The sequence below is a fragment of the Crinia signifera genome, chromosome 6 (genome assembly GCF_055691185.1).
Source record: "Crinia signifera chromosome 6, ASM5569118v1, whole genome shotgun sequence".
NCBI classification, from domain to species: domain Eukaryota; kingdom Metazoa; phylum Chordata; class Amphibia; order Anura; family Myobatrachidae; genus Crinia; species Crinia signifera.
Window position 1 is genome coordinate 215,856,139 of NC_139222.1, and position 15,601 is coordinate 215,871,739.

At 43.2% G+C, this 15,601-nt stretch overlaps 1 protein-coding gene across 3 annotated transcripts in view; it reads left to right on the top strand.

Moving 5' to 3' along the window:
• The first annotated feature begins 850 nt into the window (after positions 1 to 850).
• The window catches only part of AATK (apoptosis associated tyrosine kinase), a 104,612-nt gene continuing 89,861 nt past the window's right edge, over positions 851 to 15,601 (top strand). For 2 of the 3 annotated variants that reach the window (XM_083148812.1, XM_083148813.1), the window contains exon 1: positions 851 to 1,204. In XM_083148812.1, the coding sequence (XP_083004938.1) occupies positions 1,129 to 1,204 (76 nt within the window). In that variant the 5' untranslated portion in view covers positions 851 to 1,128. Of the gene's footprint in view, positions 1,205 to 1,371; positions 1,667 to 15,601 lie in introns of those variants that run through there. The other variant, XM_083148815.1, reaches the window with a different exon arrangement.

The window sequence follows — 15,601 nt, forward strand, 5'->3', positions numbered from 1 at the left end:
ACTGTTTTTTTTAACGCCGCCTGTGAAAAGATACATTTTCCCGCAGCGAGATGTTGTGAGTAAGGAAACTCTCAACTCACAACAGCCAATAGAAATCGCACGACTTTACCAAAAGGCTTATAATTAGATCACGCATATCTCAATTCGCAGCGAAGCGCACGAAAAGACATGTGAAGGACACGAAGGCATGAATTATGATTCGCATCGGAACTACTCGCAAGCAATAGGACCGGCCCCAATGTGTTTATATGCCTTCATGTTCAGGATTGACATGTGTCTGTGCAGGTGTCAGACCGCAATGATTTTACAGGATCTATATTAGAGGTTCCCAACCACGGTCCTCAGGCAGACAAACCGTGCAGGTTTTTAAGATAGCCAGCCATACTTGAGCACAGGTGACTTAATTAGTACCTTATTATTTGTTATTTGGATACTTATGTATTATCTGGACTCCCATGTTAAATGCACCCCATTTTTTCATACCCCTACTATCCAACTACGCATGGAGTTGATTTTATATGGTGTTGCGAGCGCAGTGAGCCACCGTGCCCGAAGCGTGGCGAGCGCAGCGAGCCCCGCGAGGGGACACGGTCTCATAAGAAAACAGGGAGCCCAGATATTACATAAGTACCGTTATTTGATTTAAGCATCTGTGATCAAGCACGGCTATCAGTAAAACCAGTTAGTGCGCTGTGCATTGAGGGCTGGTGAGGTTGGGAATCAGTGATCAAGATCAGGCAAGTCAGTGGGTGCATAGCTGCGCTATACCAGTGGGTGACGGTAGAGGTTGCTATTATTAGGACGTGTATGGGAGGAATTAGGTAGGTGTGTGTGTGTGTGTGTGTGTGTGTGTGTGCAAGAATCAGGGATAAACCAAAGGGGATATACAAGTCAGATAGCACTGGAGCAAATCCCTTGATTCTTCTGAGCCTCGCATCTTTGCACAGCTATAACCCTAAGAGTTGTCACTTGCATATGGTAACTTAGCTGCTGTCTGCTGTAGATTTGGAAGGGGGCTTACAGGAGGGACCCTTGGAAGAAAATAAGCAGGAGGCAGCTAATTGCAGAGCAGCTTCCTTGCGCTGTTATTGCTACTCCTGTTTAACCCCTCTCTCCCCATGCCTGCCAATGGGTTGGATTTTGACTTTGCTTCTATCTTCCTATTGCCACCCCAGCTTCGCATTTAGCTCTCACTTCGACTCCGGTAAGTTGCAGCACCTTTATTTCCTTCCGCCTGCCTTTGTGTTGTTGTTTTTTTTTACCTTAATATGTTATTTGCAGTCAAATTTGGTTTGTTTTACTCCACACTCCAGTTATCCAGGAGACATAGCCCAGACTCCCCTCCCCCTCCTTCTGCATAGCCCTCCCTTCTGCGGATTGCTTGTGTGAGGTTGGGGAACAGAACATTGGTACCTTCTGCCTCTTCGCTTGTTTTGTTGGGTCTCTTTCTCCGCTGACCCCATAGTGATTTAGAACAACTGCTGCCTTTCCGCTTGGGGAGGGCTTGCAGAGGGGGGACTGTAAAGGTTGCTGCAGAATTGCATGTGGCTGTGGATTAAGTACTGTGTTCCCTGGCCGCAGGATCAGGCAGATGACATGCAAGCTCTGCTGTGACTCACAGTGGGATCATGTAGAATGGATGGATGATGGATCAGCTAAATTCCAGGTAATGACACCCCCTCCCCCAATTATACACGTCTCAGTTCTGCATCCAAGCATGTGTGATGCAGAGTCACTGCTATCGGTCACCCAGACCCTTTCCCAAACCCTAATATTTTATCTCTTTTTATTATTTTATATCACTGTATCTTTAGACTATGCTCAGGATGAAATGCAGAGTGTTCCAACGCTGGTATACACAGTGTTTTCTTCTACTGCTCCTACTAATAAGTGATACTCGAATGACTTTGTATTAGTGCAGCAGTATTCAATTGTACTGTATGTACAGTATGTCCTTATAATATGCTCACGACTTCTACACCCACAAGACTGCATGCGTCCACAAGGTGAAAGGGAAGAGATAGCAGACATTGGAGTTTTGAAAACTATTTAGTAATTAAGTATTGTGGAGATGTGGAAAGTACTTGGTCCGCTATAGGGTCTAGGAAATGTTTGTGCAGAGATATCAGTACTCTATGAATACTGCATGTAGTTTTGGACGAAAGCCTAATTGATATGGAGATAATAAAAAAGATGGTTGGTCTATTTTGCTTGTGGATGCTCTAAAATCCACAGTACATTTTAATAAACTATTATGTGCTTTTTCAGGAACATTTGTTATACGCAATAGAAAGCATATCATGCAATGTAACCAGAATATACAGTATAAAACTGCAGAGGAAAAAAAATCTAAACAAACCCAAAATATTACACGGTAAATATAGCTATATATAAACCTACAAGCTAATTTTATGAACACGAACAAATTAAAGCGGGCAAAACTGCAAATAGAATCCTTCCTTCACTTTAAATGTTATATAATGACTATATTCAGCTTCCGCCGGCCTACATGTTATTATTAGCACAAAACTAAATGGTATGACGTTACTAGATCTGGCTGCCAATGAGATAGTAAACTGCATCCGTCACATCTTTTGTCACTCAGTGTAAAATGCACAGGTGCCCAGAACATGAAGACCGTGATTTTATTATGTTAATATTACCTATTTAAAGCCTTTTTATTTTTTCTGTAGCTGAAAATGGCAACCATCTTATGAGAGGCAGGCTTGCTTCATCCACTACATACTGAAAACGCCAGCAAATGACAAGTCCTGAGGACTTGCCTTAACCCTTGTTGTGCAAGATGCCCATATAGCATTCTTTGCAAATTGTATACAATAAAGGACTGCTCCTGTTGTGATGTTGAGATACAATGCAGTGTGTTAAGCTAGGTACACATATATACAATCGTCGGGCCGTTCTTCCAATCTGGGGGCAAACGGCCGTTCGATTGTATAGGTGTGTACGCTGTCCCAATTGCTGCTGTGCGATCGATAAACGGCCAAAAACGCTCTTGGCCGTCCACGGTCGGTCGGTCGAAGGTTCTTTGCTGCTTAATATTTCATCCGACAGGACGGCTCCATATCGGAACAAAAGTTAAGTGTGTACGCATGTTCGATCGATATGCTTGACAGTTTGACAAAGCACGGTGGTATGCTGCATTATGAGAGACCCTGTAACCCTTTGCCTGCTGTTTTAACTAATGTGTGTTTAATGCCTCACTGCCCAACACTTTAGAGGCATCACTTTAAGACATTAATCAATGTTGAAGTTTTAATAGAGTGTGCTGGAAGCTCTTTGCAGGGCACAATAACACACTATTAAAACTTCAACATTGATTAATGTCTTAAAGTGATGCCTCTAAAGTGTTGGGCAGTGAGGCATTAAACACACATTAGTTAAAACAGCAGGCAAAGGGTTACGGGGTCTCTCATATACTTCTTCTTGCGATTGTTTGGACGGGAGTACATCGGACGTCGCAAGTAAAATTGTACATATGTGAAATGTTCAGATAAATTTGAAAAGGTCTGGCATCCCTGGACGTCTTCACCGTTATATATCCAAGAATCTAACACATAGCCTGTCATAATCCCTACAACAGGGTTTATTCAATGTAACATGGGCTTATTTCTCTGCTTGCCTTACCAATGGTTGACATGATGATGTTCCCACGGATCATATTATTTGTGCTTGATGCTGCTACTAGTTACTACTATGTATGATATGCTGTATTGACATGATAGTAATGATTTTTGCGCACACTTGAAATTGATTTGCTTTTATTTCTTGTTTTATTGTATTGTATTGTGTTTTACTATTTACTGAAAAACTCAATAAAAATTCACGATTGAAAAAAAAAAAATTGTACATATGTGTACGCGCAGAACGGTCGTATGTTTTGGACGGCCGAATGTGTATTCGGTCGATCGAACGGTCGCAAGAAAAATGAAATTGTACATATGTGTACCCAGCTTTACTCCTGTAATGGGTTATATTGTTGCAGCATCCTATAGAACACTCATTTCCCTTGCTTTGGCACCTCAGGGTGTTTATTGTAGCAAAGTCAGTGTCCGCCAGGCTTCTCCAGAGGAACATCCGCTCTGAAAGTGTCTGCCTGTGCTTCTATTTATAGGTGCCTGTGAATGAGGAAAAAGGGAGGTCAGAGGGCACTTCCTAAGACTGGTTATGGCAGACTTGTCTCCAGACATAAATGTGTGCTTAGATGTACAAATGTGTAGGTCACTAATGCGGCTTTTAAGTGGACACAAGAATTAAGTATTGTCAAATAAACATCTTTGCATCATGTGGAAAAAGAGGTTATACAGTAGGCCACGGCAGCAGGGGAATATCCACCCTGGAAGTGTATGTGTATTAATAAACTGCTGTTAATGAGGAAACAGGAAGTTTGGTTTTACTTCCTATGTCTCTAGACACAGTAAGGGCGGAATGTATTAAGTGGAAAATGCGGTAAAATCCTAGTTTTACTGCATTTTCCTATGTATTAAAACCCGGCCGCACCGATACCGCATAGGTGGCGATACCCTATAGAAGCCTATGGGCTTCTATCCGCCGCAACCCCGCCGCCTCACCGACCCGCCCCTCTCCTCCTCCCTCCAGCTTACCTTCTTGCAGGTCCTCCTGGACCCCGGAAGGTAAACCCCTCCTCCCCCTAGCAAGGCACCCGGACGTCCTTCCGGCTGCAGGGGTGGGGGAGGCGCCGGGGACAGCCTGCTTAGCTGTCCCTGTCATGAGGGGAGCATTAGGTGGCTGGGAGGTGACAGAGACACCACAGTACAGGTATCGCAGGGGGCCTCCATCACCGCACCATGATGCCAGCCCCGCTCAGAAATGGCGTGACACTAGAAGGAGTCTTGTGCGTTAGCAGCGATGGCGCTCCACAAAAGCTGGGCTTGAGGCTCTAAATATGAAAAAAATGCCCATGGTCGTCCTGATTTTACCTTGAAATCCTGGAAAGACAATATAGTGTCTACACACTGAACAATATTACAAATGACCTAACGATATATTGTACGTCATTATGTCCTTAACGATATATATGTATATATCGGGTAGTGTGTTCACACTGTACATTTTTCAGCAAATTGTTGGCTAGACCATCAGATTGTCCTGCATGTCCTGTATGGCAGATGGGAAGATGCGATGCACAGAAGCGTGCAATAGTGCATACACAAGGGACAATGTGGACCATTTATTGATCCAATTTGGCTGAAAATGGTAAATCGTTCAAAAATAATTGTCTGATGTGTACCCAGCATTAGTTCAAAGTCTGTTCTTAAACATATGTAGCATCTTGCATGGCCTTGCAAATGAAGCAAGCTTACATATGCACCAGTGCTTGAGCCCGAAAGACCTTGAAAATGTGCTTCGTGCCGTTATAGCTTTGATTTATAATGTTCAGACATTACATCACCAACTATGCTTGGAGGAATATTTATTTACTGTTTTGAGCAATGATTTTGCTATATGTAAAAAATGGGGGGGGGAAAACTAGTTTCAGAGTAAAACAGGGCTCAACTTTTTTTCTTTTTTTTTATCTAGGAGCCAGGATGAGAGTATAGGGGCCAGACAAAGAAAAAATAGGGACAGTGTGCGCCAAATAGATAGATAAATAACTTAATAAATAAATACAAATATTACACGTCACACACCCATAAGACATACACATGCCATAATGCCCATTACATGTTATGCCGCACATTGTAGTACCGATTACATATAATGCCATACCATAATGGCCATTACAAATTCTACCACATGCCGTAATGCACATTACGCATGCCCATTACGCATTATGCCACACACTGTAATGCTCATTACATATAATAACACATGCCGTATTAAATATTATGCCTATTATCATGCTCATTGCTACGGTTTCATGCTCGATTCCAGGGGTAAATGCTCATTGCAACAGGTGATTACCCCTCCTCTTCCTTCCCTCCCTCTCCCTCTCCACCATTACCATACACGGTAATGGCAACAGCCGGCCAGAGTAGTGGACAACTCACCCTACTGTATCAGATCCAGTCCAATCGGAGCTCGTGGTTCGCCAGCCAATCTGGAGCTACCACTACTGCTACTGATTGGCTGCTGAACTGCGAGCTCCGATTGACTCACGAGCCACCTTGAGTTTTGAAATAGCTGCGCCACAGACCTGCTCTGATACAGCCTGTGCCAGGTGGATTGTCCACCCTCTACCCGGCTGTTGCATTAACGCAAGCCACCACTCTACCCGGCAAGATCTGCTTCCTGGCAAATCTGATTGCCAGAACGCAAAATCTGTTCACTGTGGCTACCTAGCCCCCAGGTTTTGATGAGCCCTGGAGAAAAGAGTTAAACCTTCTATTAATGCGTTTGTCCCTTATATGCGCAAGCGTAACATTAAGGGGCATATGTTTTCATAATTCAAGTATCCCTGCTATTTGCATATTTAGGGAAATCTGCAGGGACATCGATAGCAATAACCAATATTCTTGCAAGTAAGTTCCCTAGCAAGGAAAAACTCATCCAGGGTAATCTAACATTGCCCATGCGCACAGTTTCCATTATTGTGTCGCATGGAGACTGGGGTCAAAGATCTCTCTCCTGCTACCATGCCTCCAAAGGCTGAAAACAATTTATATCATCTGAAGATCTGTACTAAAAAGTTGGCCACACTAGTTTACACCAAATGCCTGAGGAGGCATCGTAGCAGGAGAGAAATGTTTTGATTCCCCCTCCGGCAGCCTCCATCTGAGGCGGGTGTTTATTCCAGAAACTGACACTGTGTAATGCCTGATTCCCCCCAGCGGAGTTTTAGCAAATGTGAGAAACTCCTCCAAAATGCTGGGGTGACAGACGTTATTGCTACTGCTGCTTCTGTGGGGTTCCCTATGTATATAGTGTGGATGTTTTCATAAAAAAAATGTAATCTACAGCGAGACGTAGTGTCAGTCGCAGTTCTGGAAGATTATTAATACATGTGCCTTCTGGTCATCCATACATTCTCTTTACTTCTCAATGAGCTACAGTAGATGGCTCACAAGTAATAATGGAGGAAGAGCATACTTGCCTACTTTTGAAAACTAGTTTCAGGGAGATTATAGTTGGTAGTAGAATTTGGCAAAGCGCCCCATTGAGGGGTGTGCCATGCTCCACCCAAAGGGCGTGTCTAGTTCCATATATGGAGAGATTGTGAAAAGAGATTGGGAACATGGCACCTAGAATCGTTGGTGTGTACTGCTGCATCTGAAAGGAATCTTTTATTATGACTTATATCCAAAAGTAGATGAGCCCCAAAGCAGTTAGTAAGATATTCTATTCTTGCTAAAGTGCTGGGAAATGGTGCTGATGATTCAAAGTAAGTGTATCTATCTCTCATTCCTCCCCCCCCCCCCCCTAAAATGCAACAGTGTAATGTGGGTTAGGTGAAATGAGGGAGATTGCTAGACTAATGAGGGAGAGAGGGAGATTGCTGCTATTTCAGGGAGTCTCCTGCAGAATGCAGGAGGGTAGGCGACTATGAGGAAGAGCTGTATGTGTGAACCACCACAGTCAGATCCTATCATTTAGATTTACAATTGTCATTATTTCAACAGCCTAAGTATCGCTCTTGAAAATTCAGTTATGCATGTAATATTTCAAAAATGCAAACCAGCTCTTGTCCCACATACAGTAGATGGCAGAAATGCCCGCAGATACAGTAATTTTCATCTTTAACTATAGAAAAGATCCTGCTTGGTCTCATTCTCTTGGTTGCTCAGTAGAGCTCTGGAATTGAGCTCTTCTGAAGAGCTATTTCAGGGGGAAATGTGTCGATCATCTGACTCTGCTTCAGATAATCTGAGACGATGTTTCACTTAACTCCTTCATTGCAGTGCCTATTTTGGCACTTTTTAGACAGGATTTAGGAGGTTATTCTGGTTGACTCACAAAGCTGCGAATTTTGCAAAATTGCGAGTCCATCAGACGCCACCCGCCCCCCCTCGCACGGCTGCAAAAGGATGTTTTGCATAAACATCCATTCCATGCATCCTGTAGTGCATCCAATGAGTCCTAAGGGCAAGTGGATAGACAGTCATCTGAATTTACACTGCGGTCAGTGTATACTGTACATACTGACTGCAGATACATATCCTCCAACTTGTATGTGTTGAACATTGGGCAAGAACTTTTTACATGAAGGGATTAGCCCAGAATATCACATATTCTGACATCACAGTCCAGGTGATAAAGATATCCATGCTTGAGCACAGCTAATTTAAATAGTCCATTTGTCTTAACTATCTGCAGTCAAGCATGGATATCCTTAAAACCTGAACTGTAAGGACGGAGTTTGGGAAACTGAATTAGCCTTTAAGTGACTTAGGCCTAATTCAGACCTGATAGTTAGGCTGCTAATATTTGGGACCCTGCGACCAGCTATACGTCGCTCTGCGCAAGTCTGCAGTTTGCTTAACAGGGCTTGTGAAAATTAGCTGGATCTGTGAATAGCTGCAATGCATTTGCAAGGCGCTCACCATCAAATGATGTTTCCACTGTGGGCAGTCTGTGCGTAGCCCAGGACGTACTCAGCGGCTGCGAATAGAAACAGGCACACCTTCCCTCCAAACACCTGGGCATGCTGCGTTTTCCCTGACACTCCCCGAAAATGTCCAGTTAAAACCCCCAAACGCTGGCTTTCTGTCAATCAACTCGTGTACGGCCAGCGATTCAAAAGGGTTCCTAATGTGACAAGAATGTACTATAGCTAACATATGCACACACATTTTGTGTAAACGTTTGTGGCATCTATGCTAGAGGATACTGTAATAGGTATCACTCAAAGTTGTTTCTGAGTGATGTTTAAAAAAATATTGGCTAGTGTGTACACTCAATATTGTTATTGCCGGGTCAACGCAAAATACAGCTCTTAACGCAAGAGCTGTCTTTTGTCATAATTATCGCATATGTTAGATCATATGCGATAATTATGTTTGCGGTGGCCGGCGATGGGTGGCGGTAAGGGGGCGTGGATGTTAGAGCATCCCCCCAATCAGCTGCCCGCCCAGTTCTCGGTAGGGATGGCCATCGACTATTGATGTTCCTAAAGCATCGATGGTTGGGACCTAGTGCTCGATGTGTTGGGCATCGATAGTGGATGGTCGAATAGTTTTATGCCATCGATGGATGGCTTCCGATGGTAAAAGTTGTGGGCGCATGCGCACTGCGTGCGCAGCGTCATTGCGTCCAGCGGCATCGCTGCGGGCGACCCGCCCCGCCGGAAAGTGTGCGCATGCGCAAAAGAAACTTAAACTGGATTGATGGCTAAAGTTTCTTCTGCGCATGCGCGCGGATCCAGGCCAAGTAGGCTGCCCGCAGCGACCCTTCCCATTGCTTTGCGCATGCGTGGCTAACCGATGGCAGGAACCATCGATGGTGTGAGGTAGAATGGTTTATAGAGGTAGAATGGTTCCTGCTCTAAAAGCCATCGATGGCAACCATCGATGGGGGATGTGCCGATGGCTATCCCTAGTTCTCAGAGCAGGACACCACAGATCTAAGTTAGCACACTGCGATCACTGCAGAAATCATTCAATGGTTGGTGACCAATGAATGATTTCAGGCCCGCATGCAAGCCTGCAAATGGATTTGCAGTGTACTGGGGGGGAGGGGGCGGGGGGCGATACAAGGCTCGCAAAGAAGTGAAATACTGCTGCTGTGCGAGCTACCCAGAATGACCTCCTAAAGATTTTGATGAAATAACTAATAACAAAACATTGCTGCATTTATGATTTTAAGACACCACTAATCCAAAACATCTCTATAAGGAACTACTGCTACATCGATAGATGTCTGTAAAATGTTTTTAAAGTAGAGTGGTGGTGCCGCTACATCTAAATTGTTGTATTCAACCATGGTATGGTAAAGATGACGAAGGGTAGTGACACATTGGTAATATCTGCACTCTATATACTAGCTGTTGGGCTACTGTAGATATGCTGGATTTCGTAACCTGCAGATTCCTTAAATATAGGCAGTTACAAAGCTATTTATTTATTGTAGTGCAATTCAGATATTCTGACACTGCGTAAGTATGGAGATGCAATGGAAACTGCTCTCTTTGCTGTAATTTTAAGCATGTAACTACAGTATATGAGCTATGTTTTTTGGAGCCACGCCTCCTCATCTAATCTATTTTACTGGCGACTCCAAAGAGACCAATGTAGGTGTGTCCAGTTGAGAAGGATAGGCCGCTAAAATGTAGGGCTGCAAGACCGACCCTGAATGTATCACTTATCTTCCTGGTTCATAGAAGAAGCAGCAACTGGGTCCAGGCTTGTTGTCAATCTGAAAAAAGAAGAGAATGGCTGTGCGCTACAGATCTAGGGGCTGCTGTACCCTATATTTCGTTTGAACTATTATTTAAGCAGCAGTCAATTGTGGGTACTCAAAGACCACACTAGAAACAAGAAAATTTATAGAAGAAAGACTGCGCTAAAAATAATAGCAAATGTATTCCTGTAGAAAAAAAACACTTAAAAATAAATGTAAATACAAATGCAGACAAAATAATACATAAACCATTAATACAAAAAATTAACTTCATAATCGGATGTCAAAGCTGAGTGTGGGTAAAATCATTGGTCTTAAAGCTGAAAAGTCCAGGAAAATAATAATAAATTAGGTACTTCTTTACTTTCACGGCGCCACTAGATAGGACAGATAGGATACTAGATAGGATACGATTTTGTATGCGATTTGACATAAGATATCGCATAAGATATAGGATAAGATTTACTTTCCATTTCATTACCCCACTATCCACTAGGGCGTGGAGTTGATTTTATATAGCGTGGCGAGCGCAGCGAGGCGAGCGGACACGGAATGTATTTTATGGAATTGCATGCAAATTGCATGCAATATTGGGGACTTGCTTTGAAACAACATCCGTGTCCCCTCGCGGGGCTCGCTGCGCTCGCCACGCTTCGGGCTCGGTGGCTCGCTGCGCTCGCCACGCTATATAAAATCAACTCCACGCCCTAGTGGATAGTGGGGCAATGAAATGGATAGTAAATCTTATCCTATATCTTATGCGATATCTTATGTCAAATCGCATACAAAATCGTACCCTATCTAGTATCCTATCTGTCCTATCTAGTGGCGCCGTGAAAGTAAAGAAGTACCATAAATTAATATAGTCCAGAATTGATGGCACTCAAAAAATAGCCAGAAACAGATATGGTTGAAAAGGTGATGAATGGGGTTTCAATTAGTGGATGAGTATGAACTGTATGCAATTATACTGTACTCATAAAGAACATTCGCTTATGGGTGGTGACCACTGGCGCAAAATACCCCTTTCAGACAGAAAAGTCAGAAAATCCTGGCATTTGAAATGCCATGTCATTTTGCCGGGAGCAGCCTGACCCCCCTTCACACAGAAGAAGAAATTACCGGGTTGAGAATTTCTACAGGGTTATTTGCTGAATAACACGGGTATTTCTTCTGTGTGAAAGGGTCAACACTGGTCATAAATCCCTTATCCTCGATCCTGGTCAATTCCAGGATCGGAGACACGGGATTTACAACACGGGTGTGCCCTTTCACACAGAAAAAGGACCCCTGTAATTCATGAAATTACCGGGTAGAACTGCTTCACCCGGTAATTCCGTTTTCTGTCTGAAAGGGGTATGATAAAGATGAGGGTGATCAATGGGCACTTCTGAATACTCCTGAATCACACTCATTGTTAGTGTTATGTTCAATCAATTTGCAAATATGAATTAAATAAAGGAGTCAGTCCACCGCAAGAAAGCAGGTTATTATTTGATGTTTTAAAGAAGGCAGCGAATGTTTGTATTGATTTGCCTTAATTAGTACTTTCATTTTGTTTTTGTCTGGTTTTAATTGCTTCTTACATTGTAAATGGGACTTTATGACTTATTAATAACTGCCCAGACAGGGATGGTCTATATTATGCATATCTCCTGACATAAAGCAGACACATATACTGCTGTTCTATCCTGCTGTAGTTGTGTATACTATCCTTGCCAAGCTGCAGGTATCTGCAAGCTATGCACACCATGCCTCTTTTTAAGATGCATTTTGTACTTGTGATTTAGATGCAGATTCTGTCCATCTTAGCATCTTAGCATTTTCCAGTTGTATGGCACTTCCCACATTTGGAGGACTACATGTTCATTATGCTGTTACCAGTCCTGGTTACAATCTGTGTGCTGCTTTACTAATAAAACCCAGAAAATAACACTAGGGAGAACTGTACAATATAAACACAAAGTACTGTCACACAATAATATTGAAATATTAATATTGAAAAAATATGGACATTTTAAAAGCGACATTTCCAAGGACGAACCTTCCAGCCTTGCTCTCCAAGAAAATAAGCAGAAGGAGTAGAGTGCAGGTGTAAACTCTGAATATAAATGCTAAACCTATTAATTATATTGCTATTTTGCATTTCAGAGGTTCTTAGCATAATGATGGCCATTATTATAGGCCTGCACTATGCGCCTACTGCGCCCAGGTGATCTCTATCAGGCAGGTCCCTGATACCCCTTTACACCCAGCTTTTGGGTGCTTCCTGACTCCTTACGAATTGAATTGCTCCATCCACCACCCATTTGTATAGACCCCCAACGGTTTATTATAAACAATTGAATTACCCACATAAAGTACATTTAGGGTGTTGTCGTAGAGTTGTAAACATATGCAATAGATTCATGTATGCCTACATGAAGTCCTATCCATTGCTGGTGCATGAAATCACAGATGGGTGACTGCATTTGCGCCACCACTGATTCAGGCCCTAAAGAAGGCGGGGTGGGGTGCTGGATACTAATTCGACCCATGAATGTCTCAATAGCCCTGGGTGCCAGTGGCGTAGCTATAGCTCCGCAGCCCCTGCGGTGGCGCAGAGAACATGTGGGCGCCAGTGGTCTGCGGGGCTATAGTTACCCGCTGCTGTCTTGCCTGCCTTCATGGTCCCGTCTCTCCGTCTCCCGATACCGACTCCTGCTGCTATAATGAAAACTGACTCTTAGAAAAAGGCTGCCCCCATACTGCAGACAGTTTTCTGTCTGCAGTACGGGGGCAGCCATTTTCTAAGAGTCCGCTTTCATTATAGCAGCAGGAGCCGGCGACGGGACCATGACTGCAGATTCGGCCGGGTAGGTACGAGGGGAGGGCAAGTGGGGGGCGTCGAAAATTTTGCGGTGGGGGGCGCATAATAGGTAGTTACGCCACTGCTGGGTGCCAAAGTCAACAAGATGATTTAGACCACACTTTAATATGCAAATGATATTTCATTATGCATACATTGTATGTATATAATTCTATGATTGTGTGTTTATGGCATTTTTAATCTCCCGGTTCTGATAAAAACGTGTTCTCACTTTGCGTCATCTCTTCTGTATTTTATCTACTGATGTGACAGCATTTATATTGTGAATTCTATGAATTTTCCTCTTTTCTGCAATCCTTCTAAAGCTTGTGGCATTGTATATTTAGGTGACTATAGAAACCCTTCTCTCTTTATTTCTTAACTCTATAAAACATACAATATAATACATTGTCATCCTATAAAAAGGCTGGTGCTTGGTTTGCCGGAATTGTCCTGTTTAAAAAACTCCACAACACTGGCTTCTTTTGAAGGCCTTGTTCCATAATTGGCCTTGCAGAAGGATGTGAGGAATGTTTCCGTCCCTTCCTCTGCACAGCTGACTAGTGCTTTTTCCTCCCAGTTTTACTGCTAGTCTCACACGCTGCCTTCCGCTATAGAAAGGTGGGAATGATCCAAAAGAAGGTGGAGTACATGGTGTGAGGAAAGTTCACACAGAAAGGAAAGATTGTCCTGTACATTGCTTTTACCAAGAGACTCCTGTAACCTGTTGACCTCTTCTCTACATTAAAATATTGTAAATAAGCTAAATACAGTTGTCCGTTTATATTTTTTGTTTGTGAAATGTGCTAAAAGTGTCATAGGCCAGTTCTTTTATTGTGCACATTACTGTGTATTTAACACTCCACACACTGTAGAGGCAGATGTTTTGTGGGTTGAATAGGAGCCAGTGACATCCCTGAGACTGCCATTTTGAAGATGACATCACTCAGTCAGACCAGAAGGTAATACCGGTTGAGTATCCCTTATCCAAATATCCGTTATCCAAATTATTCCGAAAACCATAGTCTCCAGAATGTAAAACTACTGGGCACATCTGTAACTAGCAATACTGGGAAATTATATGTAAGTGGCACTAAATATATATATATATAAGAAAACGATTGCGTGGCATTCAAATTCAATGCCTGATATTGTACACAACTTTTTTTCATGTTTTAAAACCTTGTTTTATGCACAAATAAAATTAGATTTGTGTTTTTCATGTGCTTGATGTGTTTGTACAACATAAATGCAAGATCCCTCATTCGTATCTAAAAATATTCCAAAATACGGAATAATCTGTTATCCAAAATTCTTCTAATCCCGCGCATTTTGAATAAGTGATACTTAACCTGTACACAACTGGTTGCTACACTGTGCAGGCAGCTATTGTTTCCAGAGGCTATTGCTTCACTAAGAATTTATCTATTACAGATGTTCACATAAAATGAATTGTCTCTGTGAAGAGCTACTTCTGATCCCAAGACACCACGTTCTCCATCTTCACCACCTTTTGTATGGAGTGTTATGTCAGTAAAAGCCTGTTTATAGACCTAAAAACGCTTCATTCAAAAGCACACCTACAACTTTATTTGCCACATTGTTAACCAGATTGATTGTGAGATACCAAAAGGGGGATACCCAGATGAGACACTTGGGTGGCGAGAATCGTGTCCCCACCTCCTGCTGCAAAATGCTGCTGTGTTCTCATGAGTCCAGATGAGAGTCCTGGAGAAGGATATTATATGCCTGCAGTGTTATATCTTCTAGAAAGTGTAAGGATAGGCAATAAAAGGATAAGGTGATCTTGTTCTTTTGGCTAGGATGCCAAAATGTCTCAGTTCTCCTGTTTTCAAGACCATGCTTGGCATACACTGTTACACTCTGCATAAAAGTGTACTCTGCAGCACAGTGTTATACTTCGGCCTATTTTTGTTGCAAATTTAAACACACAGTTCTTGTGTTGCTCCTCTGATGATGTAAATAGTGTGTTCAATGCTTGTCCCTGCCCCCAGCTTTGTTGGCCACTTGTTCAAACCCTTTTCTAAACTATTATATATTTAACACAGTGGTTTGCATAATCAGGGGCAGATGTATCAAAGTTTGTAGAGACATAAAGTAGAAAGAGTTAAAATACCATCCGGCTCTTGTCACTCTGTAGGCTGTGTTTTAAAAAAATAAGTTACAGGTTGATTGGGTGGTACCAGCGCCGTTGCAAGGCACCTCATCGACACAGGTGGGGGGGATGCCCCGCTGCCCACCCGCTCCACGGGGGGAATGTGGCCGCCGGCGAGTCGCTCTGGGGAGGGGGGCTGCAGCCGCGCTGCTGTCACTGACTTGCTCCGGCGCACGGTCCACGGGGGGGCACAGCAAGTCAGTGGTGGTGCAGGTGAGCGGTGCCGGTGGGGCTCAATTGTGGCCCTGGGTGGTACTTTGTGC